At 46.8% G+C, this 18,314-nt stretch overlaps 1 protein-coding gene across 1 annotated transcript; it reads right to left on the bottom strand.

Annotated features, from left to right (window-relative positions):
- Positions 1-1,308: 1,308 nt before the first annotated feature.
- LOC147667583 (uncharacterized) lies at positions 1,309-18,056 on the bottom strand. The gene is made up of 4 exons (XM_086948807.1): positions 18,011-18,056; positions 4,313-4,414; positions 3,076-3,207; positions 1,309-1,745 (listed from the first exon to the last, which is right to left on the bottom strand). Exons 1-4 carry the CDS (start codon positions 18,054-18,056, stop codon positions 1,309-1,311), a joined length of 717 nt encoding a protein of 238 aa, XP_086804933.1.
- Between the last annotated feature and the right edge of the window lie 258 nt (positions 18,057-18,314).

Here is an 18,314-nt window from a genome sequence, read left to right as displayed (position 1 = left end):
CCTGTCTTGTCTTCTGTTACAGGTATCCTTTCCCTGCTGACCCTACCTTTACCCATCCCACATTTTTTATTTTAGTTTGTTATTTTTCTCCCCCGCCTAATGCCTCGAACACCCTGTGTTTACACTTCTGGGTGTTGGTGACATTTGGAGGTGGAACCATATTTGCATCGACTGGATCACGGGGAGTAAACCTGACACCTTCCAGACCAATCCCATTGAGTGTTGTTGTGAATGGATTTATAGTGACCAGCAAGGCTCTCGGGTATCTGGCTACAGAGACCTTATGTTGAATATAGTTATCAATATTTCCACCCACGCCCTGTACTGTCGCATTCTTTCTTCCACAGTTGTCGAAAGTACTACTTACTTTTAACTGACATGCATGCAGTAGTGTATGCACTTTCAAAGATTGATGGATAGGTTTGTACCCAAAGATTTGTTTATGTTCACAATTGTTCGTCCATGCTGTGCTACTTTTTCTTGTCTCCCAAAACCTTTCCCAAAAACCCCCGTACCCATCCATTTTTCAAACCCTAACCCTCTTCCCCCGGGCTGTGTGGTTTTGATTGATGTGTGACTAAATTACAGCAATAAATCCACACACTTGCTGGGGAGGATAAGGTGATAGCAACAGGCTGGTGAAGAAATCCGAGGATATATTCTTACTCTGCTTGACAAAGACCCATGGCTAATGTCAAAGAACTTCAACCGAATTAGTTATACTTTAACATTTGTTAGGCTACAACGTGGCACTGTTCTAGTGTACTTCTGTCACCTGCTATATTCTGTATTGTACCTTTGTATTGCTCAGGAGGACAAACCAGATTTCATTTTCTTTTTTTTCATAGGCAAGCAACTGCCACTGTGTCACACCACTAGTACCACCGCTATGAGGAAATTTTATCCGCCCAGGATTGCCAACCTTATTTGCTGTTTCCCGTGGAGCCAGCCCTGGGCGTAGCCCTACTTGCAAACAGAAATTACAGGTAAGATAGGCGTTTGGTTGGAGGTAGTATAATGGAGTATTAGGAGAGACGAGAGATTTGATTGACGGTAGTACTACTAAAGTCCTAGGACTATTCAGGAAAACAAACTTACTGTTATGTTAAACCCCCACCCACCAGACTCAAAAGCAGTAAAAAACAGGTATGGTCAGATAAAGTTTCAAAAAGTATATTTTTATAGCCCTAACAAAAGAATCTCCCGCAAGACCCTCCCTAACCCCAACGATTGTCCTTCAAAAGTCCCCAAAAATCACAACTCCCAATTCCCACCCCCCAAAAGTCTCTAAAAAAGGGGCAAGGGACACTATGGCAGGGTGCTGTTGGAATTAGCAGCCAGGGCATCATGCTCCTTGCGGAGGGTGGCAAGTTCGAAGCGGAGGCCCTCCACCACGTTCTTATAATTATGGACCTCCTGCTCCAGGTAGGACAGTCTGAGGGATAAGCGGCGCCGGTGTGCCTTGCAAATCCTGTGAGGGGCAGCTGCTTTCTTTGCTGCTGGGCGGTGGTGTTTGGCTTTGGTAGCCCGGCTCCGTACCGCTGGAGCACTGCGCTGGCTGGCAGCCCGCACGGAGGAGGATGCAGCTGTCCCAGTGGACGTTGTTGTTGTTCCAGACTGTGTCTCCTCCTCCTCCAGGGCCACCAGCCGCCGATATTCAGCAACAGTGGCATCCAGCCTCCGTTGCCGGGCCATTCGAGCCAGCTCCTTCCTCCTTGATGGTGTCTTGGATTTGGAAGGAGCAACTACATGAAAAAAGAAAGACATAGTCTGTAACCAATGCTCCTTAAGATTAACACAAAATGATTGAGCAGAAAGTTGTCACAGTACAAGTAGCAAATTGAAAGCACAGTGCATAACTATTGAGGACAGTATCTATGTAACCTCCGACTTCTTCATCCTTGCTCTAACATTAGTGGGAGTTTAAGGAACAAATTCTACGAGCACTATGGACTTCTATTACAGTCGACTATGACAGTACACCACTCTTATTCTTCTTCTTCTCTCTTGTTTAGGAAAATTGGTACGTTATCTTATGCAAGCCGGCATAATGCCAGCGCAGTGAACTTGCACCCGAGAAAAACAGACGCACACCATGGTGAGTGAGACAGACTTGCGTTACTGTACCGGTCCAGTACATGCAGGTGGTGAAGCTCTTACTTTTCTATTACGGGTGGCACTGAGAATACTCTGTTAAAAGGGCTACTGCTTAATTAATTTAGCTTTCACCCTACAGTGCAAATGAGTATTAGAAAAGGAAAATGAAGAAGCTAAATTATCTGATTATCTATCACTTCACATTGGATGTATTTGATGACATATGGGATGACTTTAGGTGCTTTGCTTATTATTGAGTGAACAGTGATACCCCCACACATGAATGACGTACTACTACTAAACTAAAGTTATTAAGGGAGGTAGGGAGTGTCCACCGTAATAACTGGATATATGCTGTGCTTGCAGTTGCAATACAAACTACTGCTACTATTCATGGTAGTCTTTGGACAACGTTACAACTTCTTTTCCTTGCCTTTCCTACACTGGAACGGACGTGCGGGTGCGGTGTTACATGCTCTTCAAAGTAACACTTAGTTCATCCAGTGACCGTCTACTCTCTCTAGATTCACATATGCTATCTAAGAGTCAGATAGTACCATGAATGATCCAGGCATCCATCCATTCAAAGTATATTGCACACATACAGTTTCTGTCTCACCCACCCAGGCTGTTCTCCTTCCACCCATCCTTGCTTCATCATTCACCCAGCCATGCACCATACCATTTTCTTACCTTCCCAGCCACCTCGGGGACCAAGCAAACACATATCATTCTTCTTTGCCAGTCATCATTACATTTCTCGTGCTTCCACACTTACTTACACCCTTCTTTCGCTTTTCGTTCATCCCATCCATCAAGTTCACCTCAGATCTGATTGGGATTCTTCTCGCCAAAAACTTCACAGCTAAGTCGAAGTACATTTAGAGGAGGCTACTACCTGCTTTTTTTATAATACACCCGTGCAGAAAGCACACTCTGCAGTCTTCAATCTCAATGACTAAGGAATGTATAGCTTACCTCTGCCCGCCACCACCGTTTGAACCCTCACAGGCATGTCCTTTTCCGGCACTTGCACCGCCTCCTCCCCAGAGTTGTCCTCCTCGTCCAATGCCACCACCTCCGCGCTGGCCCCGTCTCCAGATGTTCCACCTACAAAGTACATTTAATAATGTTAGAATACACCACTCACTACTATATAATATTTGGTCTAGGAGGAAGAAAGAAATGTGAAAAAAAGTGTACAATTTAATAATTTTTGACTGTGTACTCTAGAGTAAAAATGTCCCTTTTTCCAGGGAAGGCTGTTGTCTTGCTGCACTTTTTGGCACAACTGATGAATGTTTGCTTTTTACTTTTTAACACGCACCACTTTTTCTCCTAACAGACAGAACCTTGACTTCTAAGAACACGAGCAGGATCAAGTTCAAACCAGGTGAGAGCTCGGCTCGACCACAAGAAATGTGTCCAATTAATCGTCAGCACTAAGCACTTTTCCATTTTCAGTTACACGTTCACTTTTATGACAAACTTGAATTTAATAAATGTGTTTACTTTTAATAAAGCTTTTAAACTTAAATAGACTCTGTGGTTTTTGGTCCTCCAGACTAGAGTGGATGAGCTAAAGGTTTTCGAATTTTTGCAAGCATGAGTCCGTGCCTCTGCCATCGGTGACTTTGGGAGCTAAATGACTCTGCCACACTATCTAGTCAGTAAGGAGATTGGGGGTTCAACTACAAAGTCTGTTATCACTGAGGTATGTGGAAAGTCTAACAGTTACAGCACCTATTATAATTGATAAGCTAAGCGATGCATTATTTAGTGTCCATAGTTCTGTTTGTGCAGATTTGTCCCTGCAACAGTAGTCGAATGGATTGTCCTCCTATCCAAACCAAAAGTAAAGTAGTATCTTATTATTTTTTGGTGGTGGTCATTCACCTTTTTATTGTTGGCAATGGTCAAAGCATAAACATTTAGAATACTTGAAAAGACATTATGGACAATCCCAGAGGACTACACTCAGTGCATAGAGCTATTGCTGACTAGAATGGGAGTCCAATGGAAATGCCAAATGTGCAATCTTAGTTAGCTACACAGACAGACTAATAAGAATAATCTAGTAATACCACACGGAGTCATAGTCGAGGCAGGATAAGAATTTAGATCCTGTCTACAAGAAGATCAAAGACGATTTAGAAAAAATCGAATGAGGAACGCTAGGAAAAAATAAGTACTCTATATTAAAATTAAAACTTACTGGGGCCAGCAAAGGAGCCCTCGACTGCCCGGTCCTGGCCTGCATCGACAACAGCACCCTCCTCCTCCTCCTCCTGTGTCCTCCTCTTGCCCCTGGGGGAAGCTGATGTACAACATGAAAGAAAGAAAAACAGAAAACATGGATGATATTTCTCAACCAAATCAAACATTTAAAAAAGAACTAACAAAGTAACAAAATATTTTTGCGAAATAGCAAATAGGGAACGACTCCACGGGATATATTATTGACCAATCTCATGTGGTCGACTACGTCATTACTTTAGTATTGCTTGATTTGCGGACCGTCGAATTGGAAACTACCCTATGTAACTCACTAAACAAAGTACTAAAAAGGTTTGCCTAGGATTGGCAGGCAGCAGTCCGCAGCACGCAAAGTGACAGCCAAAGTCCATCGTGATTGAAGATCAGCGACAACACTAAAGTTTCCTACTACATTCACCAGTCATTAAAATACTCAAACTATTAATCCACCACCACTATTTCTTCTTATCGCCATGTGTACAAAGGAAGGACTGGACTTGAGTCTGTAGGGGCTGATTTATAAGGCCCTTGCGGCTCTTTTGCTCCATTGTTGCGTGACTTTTGTGACGCAGCGACAGCACAAAAGAGGCGCAATGGTGCGGCGTATATTAACAACGTGACGCATCTGGGAGATGCATCACGTTGTAAAGCCCTGCGCCAATAGGGGTGTTCCGGCGCAAGGGAGGGCGTTCCTGCGCAGGAACGCATCCTAAAAGTGGCTGAGGGAAATCTACAAGATTTCAATCAGTCACTTTGAGGACAATGATGCGTGACTCAAACCCTGCGCCTGCTTGAAGCAGACGTACGGCTTGACGCAGCATTGGGGAGATAGGGCACCCCAGAGAATTGATGGAGCTGCACCATCGTTGCGACGCAACTCCAGCAATGCGCCACCTTTACGGCACAGATGCGTAACGCTTTGGTGACGTTTTGGGCCCATGGCGCGCCGCATTGTAAATACGGCGCACCATGGGTGATGGTGGCGTGACGCACAATTACTGGCGCATCCCTGCAACTTTGCAGGGATGCGCCGGTAATTAAAAATCTGAACCTTAGTGTGTAGCATTGCGCAGTTCTTTCAACTACACTCATACATAATTTCACAGGCCAATGAAATGAACACAAAATCTAAAACAAATAAGCATAGTAGCAACACTACTGAGAAGGAGAGCAGTGTACCTGAAATGCACAGAAGATTTTGAAATAAAATGTACCTACAATGTAATGAGCAGCATTATTGCTCTTGGTAAAAAACAAAAATTTGCAATATAATAACACAGCAGGAGAAAACATAGTAGTAAAGACATAGCTACTACTACTCACCAAGCCCGGGGATCTCAAGGCCAAGGAGGTCGAGCAGATCTCGCTCACGGGTCAGGACATCCGTCCAGCGGTGGGTGGCCTGGTTGTAGGTGCGCCAGACCCGAGAGTGGTGGTAAATGGCCTGGCACACCTTCTCCCACCGCTTCCGGCGCTCCCGGGCCCCGTACCCGGCACTGATCTTGCCGCCTCCCATGATGGTCCTGGGGAGGCGGCGCTGAACATAAAAAATGAGTTGGGCCACCTCCTCCGGGGTAAAGATCTCCCGTGGCATCACTAGCTCCCCCCTCAAACGCCCGCACGGGAGCCGGACACGGGGTGCGGGACCCTTCCCCTTCTCGGGATGCTTCCCGGCTCCCTTCACCATGGTCTGGGCGGAAAGGAATAAAGAAAATAGAATAGGGAAGAGAAGAAAAGAAAAGAGTTTACAAAAGTAGTTTAAAATTAACCAAAAGTAGCAGTAAACACAAAAATATAGGGCTAGAAAAATAGAGGGATAGATAATAAGTAAAATAGATAAAAAAAAACTTCAAACAAGCAAAGGATGGCAGAGATTGACAGAGGATACAAAGACCATGCCCAGAACCATAGCAATGAATGAGAAACAAGATGGCCGCGCCCGTTCACGACCGCGCGGGTAAGTTCGCGCGAGATTTTCCTTGCGAACACGCGCGAGACTGTACTGGCAAGCCGCAAACTTTGCGAGATTACACTTCGCGCCCGGAAACGGAAATACGTCAGGCAAACAAGATGGCTGCGCCCTTGAACGACCGCGAGGGTAACTTCGCGTCTTGCGCTACGAGCGGCTCGCAAAAACGCACAAAACCTTGCCAACTAACACGCCGCAAAAAAAACAAATAGCATATTCGCACGAATTTGCGGCTTCCGAATCCGATCTTGCGAGTGTTCGCACCCCGCGAACCCCGCGAAATTGCAGAAAAACGAGTTTTTCAAAAGTGAAAGCACTCGGCAGGGGCAAGAGTTCAAACTCATCATTAGTAACAATTCCCGGTAGTGCTTCCTGACTGGGGCCCCTCCAGAATTCAGTTGCTAGTTGCAACAATTGTATGACCCTGCTCTGACCCTCACAGCAGGCTCATACAATAGCTACAAGTAGGCCACAAAGAAGGTCCTGGGGAAAAAAAATGCACTGCAACAGAAAGCAAAATTACAGATAAGGAAGCAGGTGCCAGACAGTGACACATTAATAAACTAACCCCAAATTAATTCATCTCAGTTGAAGCAGGGCTGGTGTGCTTGCTTTTCCCCCCCATAATCTACAGTAATGATGAACCAGAGGGTGGCATTGATGTAACAGAGGGTTGCAGTGGTGAAACAGAGGGTGCTGGGAACCTGTGATGATGAACCAGACGTAGAAACAACATAATTCGCGACCGTTGCGCGACGAAATGTAAGTTCGCAATTGCGAACTGGTACGAAACCCTCGCGAACTGGCAGAAATCCTTGCGAACACAAAAAAAAAAAAATCCGCAAATTCGCAAGAATTCGCGGATTTTGCGGATTGCGAGTTCGCAAATCCGCAAATTCGCGAACGCGAGATTCGCAAAATTCGCCCATGCTTACTCTAAAGCCTTTTCATTGGGAGTCACCTTGGGGGACATTATGAAAGCTGCTGATTGGTCAACAGGTTCTGTGTTTAAGACTTTTTACTTTAAGCCTGTTGCTACTGTTGCTTCTGTGGTGTTGGATGAGCTTTAAACAAGCATAATCGAAGCCTCCTGTCCTGAAATAGAATTCAAAATTTGCAAACATTTGTGACAAGAATTTTCAATTCTATTAAGGACTAGGAGGCGAGGATTATCCCACCCGTGGTTTATACATTGTGTTTACTGACAAATGTTTATGCATTATTCTGTTACAACAGTATCTATTGCCTTGTTTTTTTTCCCACCCTTGTATCGACATGTTCCTGTATATGCTGGACGTGTATTACGGCTTTGTGTCTCTTTTCAGGCTCTGATCCCAAGTGACATGCCTACAGTGCGACGTGGAAGCTCCTGTTTTCTTCTTTGAAGATGGTTCCTGTTTTCTGCCTACGGCTGTTGCGGTTTTGGACCTTTCCGTCATTTTCCCTGGACTGGGGTTTGCTGTTGCATTGACTTTCTTGAACTGTTTGCTGTTTCCTGGATTTACTCCTCACCAAAGAAAGAGGAAGTGGGATTGTCAACATGCATATTTATAGTACAGACTCTATGGTTATCACCCAAGTGTTTCTGGGTAATGTGGTTTTTTACTTGGCTGCTGGGCATTTCCATAAAGAAATGAGACTAGCATAATCCTCGCCTCCTAGTCCTTAATAGAATTGAAAATTCTTGTCACGAATGTTTGCAAATTTTGAATTCTTTGCAGTTAGTGTTTTGAGTCAAAAGGCACAGGTGGTTGCATGGGAATGCCCATGTAACGCCCCCTTGGTGCTAAGTAATGCAAAGAGACTACTTTAAGGGAAATTTACTGCGCAAAAGACGTTTTGCGCTGGAAAGAAAATTCCCCCAAAAACATTTTGTGCACGCTAACCCAGCGCAAAATTTTTGAAAATCTACCCCTCAGTTTCCTAAGATACCTTCCCTAGCCTAAAGAACTGACCATGCACACCACTCAGTTCGTCAGTATTGTTAATTCTAACCCTGGGCGTAGTTCGCGGAGTCGGACTCCGCGGAGCTACGCGAAGACGTAGTTGCACTCCGCGAACTACGCGTAGCTCCGCAACCATGCGGAGTTGCTTGCTGGGCCCGTTCGCGCGCCGTTTTTCGTCTTCGGGAGCGCGGTGCGCGTGTTCGGGGCGTTGCCTTCATGCTCGGGATGGCTAGCGCGCTAAATTACCCCAGAGGTTTGTCCCGCCTGCTTGCGTTCCCTTATTTCCTGTTCCGGGTCACAATTAACGTGGTCGCGCTTCCAATGACGTTATCGCGTTTGCACAGTCGCACGGGAGGGTTTACAAACATGGTGGCAGACGCGACCGGGAAAAAGCGAACGCAGAACCAAGGTAAGCCATTGCCGCGCACGCGATAATGTTATTTAGCGCGCGACAACTACGCTCCGCACCGGATAGCGGAGTTATCGACAGCTACGCGAACTCCGCGGAACGCGTAGTTGCCAAAACTCCGCAAACTCCGCAAACGGAGCGTAGTTCTTCGCCCAGGGTTAGTTAATTCATTCTCTTAATTTTGGATGTTACCGACACACAATGTTGATCTTTAATTTCTACCTGATTTATCGGAAAGTAATTTTAAGTAATGTGCTGACTGGCACTTTTCACAAAGTTTGACTAACATACAAGTTGCTTCAAACAAAGAGGTATCAACGCAGACTAACAGACCCTCTAAACAGCGCGTGGCTGATTCTGCAAGCAGCAACCTAAAAGAGGAATCACGTTCTGCTGTGTGTAACTTGAGCCTAGCGCCAACTCCCACTGCACTTGAAAGGAATCACAAAACTGTAAAAAAAAAAAATGGAACCGGGAACTTCCTGTTGTATAATACAATACCTCCTTTGTCATTAGTATTGCATTTGAAAAACAAGACTATATTATTTCGCATTGGACAGACTGCATTCCTTGTTTGTCTTCGCTGGCACAACCTCGGCAGCCGTGCAGCATTTATTAAATTTTTGAGATTGGCGTTTGACGTTGAAAGTTTTTTTCTTACAATAACAATCCTGTTTCCGTCACGTTTTTTCTCCGTAGGGCAAATCTTTGAGAATGTCTTTGCTGTATATATATAAACATACGTGCACCCTCATCCCTGTCCCGTGAGCGCCCTCTGCTGCTTGACCAGAGTTTAGATTGTTCTTCCGTTTAAAAGCTAGATTGAAGCTTCACAAACCACTGTTTCCATGGAAATGGACGACACTTGGGGTCCCCTCCGAGACAAGAGCGGTAATCGATAATAACAGCGGTTTTAAGCATCATTAAAAAAAGAGAAGTTTCTGCTCACTAATCCGCCAGGTTATCCCGGGGAAAAAATAGTTAGTGCCGGTGGTAAAATGGATTAAATGAGCCCAGCAATCCCCATTAAAAGAAAACACCAAACTAAGATGATATCCAAGGTAGTCTGTTAAATTTACCATTGGTATGTATGTGTTTACATTAGAAATAAAGGCAACCTACACAGGTAAAAACAATCACACAGCCCATGGTCCAGAAAGAACAGCTACATCATAATGAATGTAAATAGTAAACAACCTAACCTATAGTCCATCAGTAAGAACGGTGTCTTTATAACCATCAATCTTTCCATCAGACGGGCATTACCAAGAGTATTCTTCCACTTCTCAAACATGCCTTACTGACTTTTTCAGTTATCGCTTTTATTTATGAAGGCAGCCGTGACCATAACATGAAGGTTGAGACCCTGTCCCTGAAGATTCTGATACAGAGAGCACCCACAGTCCAACACTGTCCCGCAGGGGCTGGGACACAGGTGGCCCATTACGCGCTTCTGTTCCCCTGGATGATAGGAGAGACGGTGGGCATGAAATATTTTGGTGCCTGTTGATGGTGGCTCAGATTCGGCCTAAAAATACACTTTGTCCCATCAGATGGTGCGGCAGTCTGTGACCATAATGCACTTCTGTCCTCAGATGCCAAGACAGACAGCGGGACATAGGCACAGAGGAAGACAATTTCAGAGAGACTAGATAGAGACAGGGACAGTACTAGGATTTTTGGGGCCCTGGGCAGAAAGGGAATGGAAGAGGCCCCTCATATTTGCATATGGCGTGACATCACATTAATACTATACCTTAATCCTAGGACGTTGTTGAAACGATTTTGCATGAAGCAACTTTACTGATGCAATATCAACAGAAACATAAATAATTGCACTGAGAAAATAAGTTGAAATATTTTAAAACTACGTTGTGTAAATACATTATATTATTCACTCTGGGAGAACAAACGTGGCCCAGGTTTCTACAAAATATATATATTTACTCCAGTGTTAACATTTCTTCCAGTCTAGTATGTTATTATATGTTTAGGTATGTGGTATTGATATAGTGTAAACCAAACACATACCCCTGCAATGCTCAGGGTAGGGGGCCCTTTCTTGTGCCTCGCAGCAATTGTGTAGTGCTGTGAGGCCAAGGGGAGAGGGCCCCCCTTAGGCCTGCAGTGATGGCGACCAAGACAACAAATGAGGATCCCTTGTGAGCAGCAGAGACAGTGTGGCTGCTGTTTCCTCCTCCCTGCCCCTGACTTCTGTGCAGGGTGTTAATCTTCATCCCCACCTCCCCATTCAATCTACCTTGCCCTTTGACGTGGGAGGTACGAGACCGAGCCACACCTGGCTGCTAAACAGTGCATAGATTGGAGGGGGGGGGGGGCACAAGAGGAGCACACAGCATGTGAGAAGCGTGCTGTGTGCTGTGACCAACTGATGCGGGCCCCATGTGGGTACTGTAAAGGTGGGGCCCTGAGTAGACAGTAGGTAGGATCAGAAAGAGAAAGCAGGGCAAGGGGAAGTGAGAAATACATAGACAGAATCAGAGAATAGCACAGAAAGGCCGGGAAAGACCGATAGGCAGTAAGAGACAGAATACAACCCGAAGAGACAAAGCGAGAGGAGAAAGAAAGACGGATAGCAAGAGAAAGACCTAGAGAGAATGGGCAGATAGGAACTAAGGAGTAGACAGAACCAGAACCAGCTGGAAAAAGACAGACAAAGAAAAACAGAGAAATGGAAACACAGTACAAGACTGGTGAAAAAAACAGAGAAGGGGAAATAATGAGGGATAGGGAGAGAGGCAGAGTGAAAGAAAAAACAAAATAATTAATAGCTTTGTCATTTACAATGCCAATAGTTATAACTTTCGCAAATGTGACACTTATAGCATTTGTAATGCAATATGTGTTGTATTTACTTGACTTACATGTATTGATATTACAAATAACAATGGCTTTTAAATTTTTTTCAATAATTAATACTTAAATAAAAGTTATTGTAATTTATAATGGCAATTGCTTAAAGTTTTGTAAATAACTTTTGTGAAGATTATGTTCAGTATATTTTATTGTGACGAAAATCGAAACAGAAGTGAAATATTATCATCTTTTTGTTACATTTGTAATAAAGATTGAAACATTGAGAGAACATATTTGAACCAGGTGTTGTTGAATGGTTGCACAGATTGATGCTGTAGTGGCGCTGAGTGATATTGTGATGGCTAACGAGTGATGCTGTGGCGTTTAGTGATGCTGTGGTAGCGCATAGTAATGTTGTGGTGCCCCTGAGTGATGCTGTGGTAGTGCGGGGTGATGCTATATGCTACGCTATGTTTTGTTCTGCTATCTTATGTTTTGTTATGCTATGCTATGTTTTGCTATCCTATGCTTTGATTTGCTATGCTATGCTGTGTTTTGTTAGGCTATGCTATATTTTGTTATGCTATGCTATGTTTTGCTATGCTATACTTTGTTATGCTATGTTTTGCTATGCTATGTTTTGTTGTGTTTTATTATGCTATGCTTTGTTTTGCTATGCTATGTTTTGTTATGCTATGCTAAGTTTTGTTGTGTTTTGCTATGTCTTGTTATGCTATGTGTTGTTGTCTTTTGTTATGCTGTTTTGTTATGTTATGCTATGTTTTGTTATGCTATGCAATGTTTTGTTTTGCTCTCCTATGCTTTGTTTAGTTTTGCTATCCTATGCTTTGTTTTGTTATGCTATGCTATGCTTTGTTGTGTTTTGTTATGCTATGCTATGTTTTGTTGTGTTTTGCTATGCTATGCTTTGTTATGCTATGCTATGTTTTGTTATGCTATGCTATGTTTTGTTATGCTATGCTATGTTTTGATGTGTTTTATTATGCTATGCTTTGTTTTGTTTTGGTATGTTTTGTTAAGCTATGTTTTGTTATGTTATGCTCTGCTTTGTTATGCTATGTTTTGTTATGCTATGCTAAGCTTTGTTTTGTTATGCTATGCTATGTTGAGTTTTGTTATGCTGTGCTGTTGTGTTCTGTTATGCTATGCTATGTTCTGCTATGCTTTGCAATGCTATGATTTGTTATATATGCTATGATGTGTTGTGTTTTGTTATGCTATGCTATGTTTTTTTGTGTTTTGCTATGCTGTGTTATGCTATGCTTTGTTTTATGTGATGTTATGCTATGTTTTGTTATGTTATGTTATGTTTTATTCTGCTATGTTTTGTTATTTTATGCTATGTTTTGTTCTACTATGCTATGTTTTGTTTTGCTATGCTTTGTTATGTTATGCTATGCATTGTTTTGTTATGCTATGTTTTGTTATGCTATGCTATGTTTTGTTGTGTTTTGCTATGCTATGCTATGCTATGTTTTGTTGTGTTTTGCTATGCTATGCTTTGTTATGCTATGTTTTGTTATGCTATGCTTTGTTATATGTTATGTTATTCTATGTTTTGTTATGTTATGTTATGTTTTATTCTGCTATGTTTTGTTATGCTATGCTATGTTTTGTTCTACTATGCTATGTTTTGTTTTGCTATGCTTTGTTATGTTATGCTATGCATTGTTTTGTTATGCTATGTTTTGTTATGCTATGCTATGTTTTGTTGTGTTTTGCTATGCTATGCTATGCTATGTTTTGTTGTGTTTTGCTATGCTATGCTATGCTTTGTTGTGTTTTGTTATGCTATGCTATGCTTTGTTGTGTTTTGCTATGCTATGTTTTGTTATGCTAAGTTTTGTTTTGCTACCCTATGCTTTGTTTTGTTATGCTATGCTGTGTTTTGTTATGCTATGCGGGTGAGGGTGTGTGAGTGTGTGTGTGAGGGTGAGTGAGGGTGAGGGGGTGTGACGGGGTGTGAGGGTGAGGATGTGTGAGGGTAAGGGGGTGTGAGTGAGGGGGTGTGAGGGTGAGGGTGTGAGGGTGAGGGGTGTGAGGGTCAGGAGGTGTGAGGGTGTGTGAGGGTGTGAGGGTTTGTGAGGGTGAGAGGGGGTGAGGGTGTGTGAGGATGAGGGTGCTGATGGTGTGTGAGGGTGAGGTGGGTGTGAGGGTGAGTGAGGGTGTGTGAGGGTGAGAGGGTGAGGGTGTGTGAGGGTGAGTGAGGGTGTGTGAGCGAGGGTGAGTGAGGGTGTGTGAGGGTGTGTGAGGGTGAGTGAGGGTGGGTGGGGGTGAGGGGGTGTGAGGGTGAGGGGGGTAAGGGGTGTGAGGGTGAGGGAGGGTGAGGGGGTGTGAGGGTGAGGGAGGGTGAGGGGGGTGAGGGGGTGTGAGGGTGAGGGAGGGTGAGGGGGGTGAGGGGGTGTGAGGCTGAGGGTGTGTGATTGTGAGGGGGTGTGAGGGTGTGGGGTGTGGGGGTGAGGGGGTTTGAGGGGGTGTGAGGGTGAGGGGATGTAAGGGTGTGTGAGGGTGTGAGGGTGCGGGTGTGTGAGGGTGAGGGTGTGTGAGGGTGAGGGGGTGTGTGAGGGTGAGGGGTGAAAGGGTGTGGGGGTGTGAGGGTGAGGGGGTGTGAGGGTGAGGGGGTGTGAGGGGGAGGGTGTGGGGTTGTGAGGGTGAGGGTGTGGGGTTGTGAGGGTGAGGAGGTGTGAGGGTAAGGGTGTGAGGGTGAGGGAGGGTGATGGGGGTGAGGGTGACGGGGTGATGTTGAGGGGGTGTGAGGGTGAGGGGGTGTGAGGGTGAGGGGGTGTGAGGGAGTATGAGGGTGAGGGTGAGAGGGTGTGTGAGGGTGTGTGTGAGGGGGTGAGGGTGTGAGGGGGTGTGACTGAGGGTGAGGGGGTGTGAGGATGAGAGGGGGTGTGAGGGTGTGTGAGGGTGAGAGGGTGTGTGAGGGTGAGTGAGGGTGAGAGGGTGAGTGAGGCTTTGTGAGGGTGAGGGTGGGGTGTGTGAGGGTGAGAGGGTGTGTGAGGGTGAGAGGGTGTATGAGGGTGAGAGGGTGTGTGAGGGTGAGAGAGTGAGTGAGGTTGAGGGTGTGTGAGGGTGTGTGAGGGGTGTGAGAGTGAGGGTGTATGATGGTGAGGGTCTATGATGGTGAGGGTGTGGGGGTGTGAGGGGGTGAGGGTGAGGGGGTGTGAGGGGGTGAGGGTGAATGTGGGTGAGAGGGTGTGTGAGGGTGTGTGAGGATGAAAGGGTGTGTGAGGGTGAGGGTGTGAGAGAGAGTGAGGGTGTGAGGGAGGGTGAGGGGATGTGAGGCTGAGGGGATGTGAGGGTGAGGGGATTGTAGGGTGAGGGTGTGAGGGAGGGTGAGGGGTGTGAGGGTGAGGGGATGTGAGGGTGAGGGGATGTGAGGGTGAGGGGATGTGAGGGTGAGGGAGCGTGAGGGTGAGAGGGGATGAGAGGGTGTGTGAGGGTGAGAGGGTGTGGGAGGGTGTGTGAGGGTGTGAGGGTGAGAGGGTGTGTGAGGGTGAGAGGGTGTGAGAGGATGTGTGAGGGTGAGGGTGTGTGAGGGTAAGGGTGTGTGAGGGTGAGGGTGTGTGAGGGTGAGGATGAGGAGGTGTGAGGGTGATGGGGTGTGAGGGTGAGGGGGTGAGAGGGTGGGTGAGGGTGGGTGAGAGGGTGAGTGAGAATGAGGGGGTGTGAGGGCGAGGGTGTGTGAGGGTGAGGGTGTGAGGGAGGGTGAGGGGGTGTGAGGGTGAGTGGATGCGAGGGTGAGGGGATGTGAGGGTGAGGGGGTGTGTGGGTGAGGGAGGGTGAGAGGGGGTGAGAGGGTGTGTGAGGGTGTGTGAGGGTGAGAGGGTGTGAGAGGGTGTGTGAGGGTGAGAGAGTGAGTGAGGGTGAGGGTGTGTGAGGGTGTGTGAAGGTGAGGGGGTGTGGTGAGGGTGAGGATGAGGGGGTGTGAGGGTGATGGGGTGTGAGAGTGAGGGGGTGTGAGGGTGAAGAGGTGTGTGGGTGAGGGGGTGTGAGGGTGAGGGTGTGTGGGGGTGTGAAGGGGTGAGGGGGTGAGGGGGTGAGGGTGAGGGGGTGAGGGTGAGTGAGGGTGTGTGAGGGTGAGTGAGGGTGTGTGAGGGTGTGTGAGGGTGTGTGAGGGTGTCTGAGGGTGAGGAGGTGTGATGGTGAGGGTCCAAAGTAAATGGTGGCAGGGCAGACATCATAAGACAGAGAGAAGAGACTGCGTGGTGACTGCGTTGGTCAGTTTCTGAATCAGGAGGGTCAGAGTCAGCACAGTCTGCGAGGGATCAACGTGTCTAGAGGCAAAGCTAGCAGATGTAGCTTTGCAGTTAGCAAGTCGAGTGTTTTCAAGCTGAGTGTCCCTAGAAAGATGGCTACACAGCAACAGCATTTCAGGAGCAAGGCTACTGTAAACAAGCACGGTAGGCTTTCACTTTTGTCCAGAAAAAAAACCAAGAAAGGTGCAGAGAACGCCAAACAAAACACAGCTTTCTGGGAAATGGATGCAAAATAAAAACAAGCTCTCTGCGTTGCTGTGGCTGGGGGGGTGGGGGAGTCGGAGGAGCGGGAGCGCATTCCTTTGAAGTCTGATGCCTAGGCTCAGACAAATGGTGTTGTGCGATGTGCACTCGGGGGGCGGGGGAGCGGCAGTCTTTGAAGTCTGATGCCGAGGCACAGACAAATGGTGGTGTGTCTCGTGGCTGGCTCTGTGCATGCGCATAGCTCACATGAACTGTACGTGATCCGCAGTTTGGTAGACTTTTTGAAACGCTTACTATAAATCTCGCCGATTTATTCCTGCAGGATATAATAGGCGAGACCTAAAAACATGGGAAGATAGATTTATGGGCAGGCAGAGAAAGACAGAAACAGAGAAAGACCAAATGTCAGGAAGGCAGAGAAAGTGAGACTGGGAGAGTCAGAGAACGAGAAGAAGAAACAGATGAGGAGAGATACAGTGGAAGCAGGAGAAAGACAGACCTGTGAGAGAGTGGGAAATAGAGATGTAAGCTGTAGTGAAATGCCCACTTACCCTTCTGTTTGTGGAATGTGTATGCATAAAAATTTGTTACAACTGTTACTTGTTGAGGCTATTCAGATCTATGACTATATTTGACTGCCCTGTACAGTTCCTAGTTCCTTGCCACAATAACTACAACCATCCCGAAGCGGGGGCGGTAGGTGAGGCACTAGCATATGGAAGCCTTCCTGTAAGGCTCCCGCAGTCCGGCGCAATTTATCCGATAAAAATCCTGTTAAAGGCAGCTACAAGGGCTATAACTGCTGGCAACAATACATAACGGTATCCGACAACTGTATGCCGTGTTTGGTGGGAATCGGAGTACAGTGGAGGTGGTGAGCCGCTTCGGAAGTTTCGGCAGAAGGGACAGTCGGAGGTGACGGCGTGCTCAACTGGCCGCATAGTCCAGGCAAGCCCGTTGCTGTGAATGCGGCCCTAGGCCACGAGATCGGGAGCAGCACGTGGCGCGTGGCGCGCCCTTGTCACATCGCATTGCCGGGAGGCCCGCAGGGGTGTTTGCCTAGGGTGGTGACGGCACGGCTCCCCCCCCCCCCCTAAAAGCAGCTGACGCTATCACCAGGTCTGTTTGTGGTGCCGATCTTGATTGGGACTTCTGAGGCCCAACTATTTATGGCGCGAAGATTGGAGGGGTCCTCGCCTAACTGACTAATCAGGTGTGAGCGCCCCCCAGTCACCTCCCCGCAGGAGGCGAAGGTAAACTGCCGGGAGCCCACACGAGGGGTGAGTGAACCGCCGGAGACCCCAAAGGGAGACTGGGGAAAGAGCTCCCGGGGGCAGACTGGTGACGGGGCACCGAGGAATTGCGTGAGCTGGCGTCACATCGATTCTTCATAGTGCACCCAGTGCGACTGGCGCTGGACGATCTTGATACCCCATCAGAGATCCCTACCACTTGCGAGAACCCTAACGTGAGTGACTATACAGTCTGGCGGGAGGCGCCTGGTGCTATCTGAGAGGCCACGCTTCAGACATACTGGTCGTGATAAAGACAGCTGAGAGTCAGAATATTTGTTGGGAATGCTTCGTTGATGTCTGGCCAGAGATATTGACCTGCTCTTTAATCCTACATACAGTGGGCAGAGTGCTGCGGGGTCTGGACTTCAGCGCCCAGGAACTTAGTCAGTGAGCCAGCGCCATTTTGGAGCTGGAGGCGATTAGATGAGTTCACGCTCCTTGATTGGCACAGCGTACGGTGCTGCCCTGGCACTGCTGAGTATCGAGGGCGGGCAGTTGAGCTGCAAGTCCGGTTCCAGGAGTTGAGGGGCGGAAGATCAGAGGCAGAGGGACGTACCGTGCTCCTGGTATCTCCTATTATTTGGGGATCCTTATACCCCCAACTCTTCCTGTGCACCACACCACTTTCGGACTGCTGGCTGAAGACTTGCAGTGTGGCCTTCGACAGAGTGTGATAAACTGCACTGCTACGCCGTAAGGATGGGGCGGCCGGACACGAGACAACCAAAACTCACCTTTGACTCTACCAAGAAGACGACTCAAGCTGGAAGGGTCCAACATAGTCCGGTTGGAACGAATGGAGCGGCGGGGGAATCATCGGACGCAGCGGGGAACCTCTAATAAAAGAGAGAGGGACCCCAGAACCAAAGGGATAGGGTTCCACAATTGACACAAGTCAAAATATAATTCCGTTTGGGCGAATTACCGTAGAAAAACAAATTCTTACAAACATATACATATAAACTCATCAATATCAAATCAAAACAAGGAAGCAATATAAAATATATTAAAAAAAAGCAGTGAAAACACTATAATAAA

Source organism: Lissotriton vulgaris, unplaced genomic scaffold (genome assembly GCF_964263255.1).
Source record: "Lissotriton vulgaris unplaced genomic scaffold, aLisVul1.2 SCAFFOLD_1038, whole genome shotgun sequence".
In the NCBI taxonomy this organism is placed as follows: domain Eukaryota; kingdom Metazoa; phylum Chordata; class Amphibia; order Caudata; family Salamandridae; genus Lissotriton; species Lissotriton vulgaris.
Note: the sequence above shows the minus strand (reverse complement) of the source record. Positions and strands in the feature narration are given on the sequence as shown.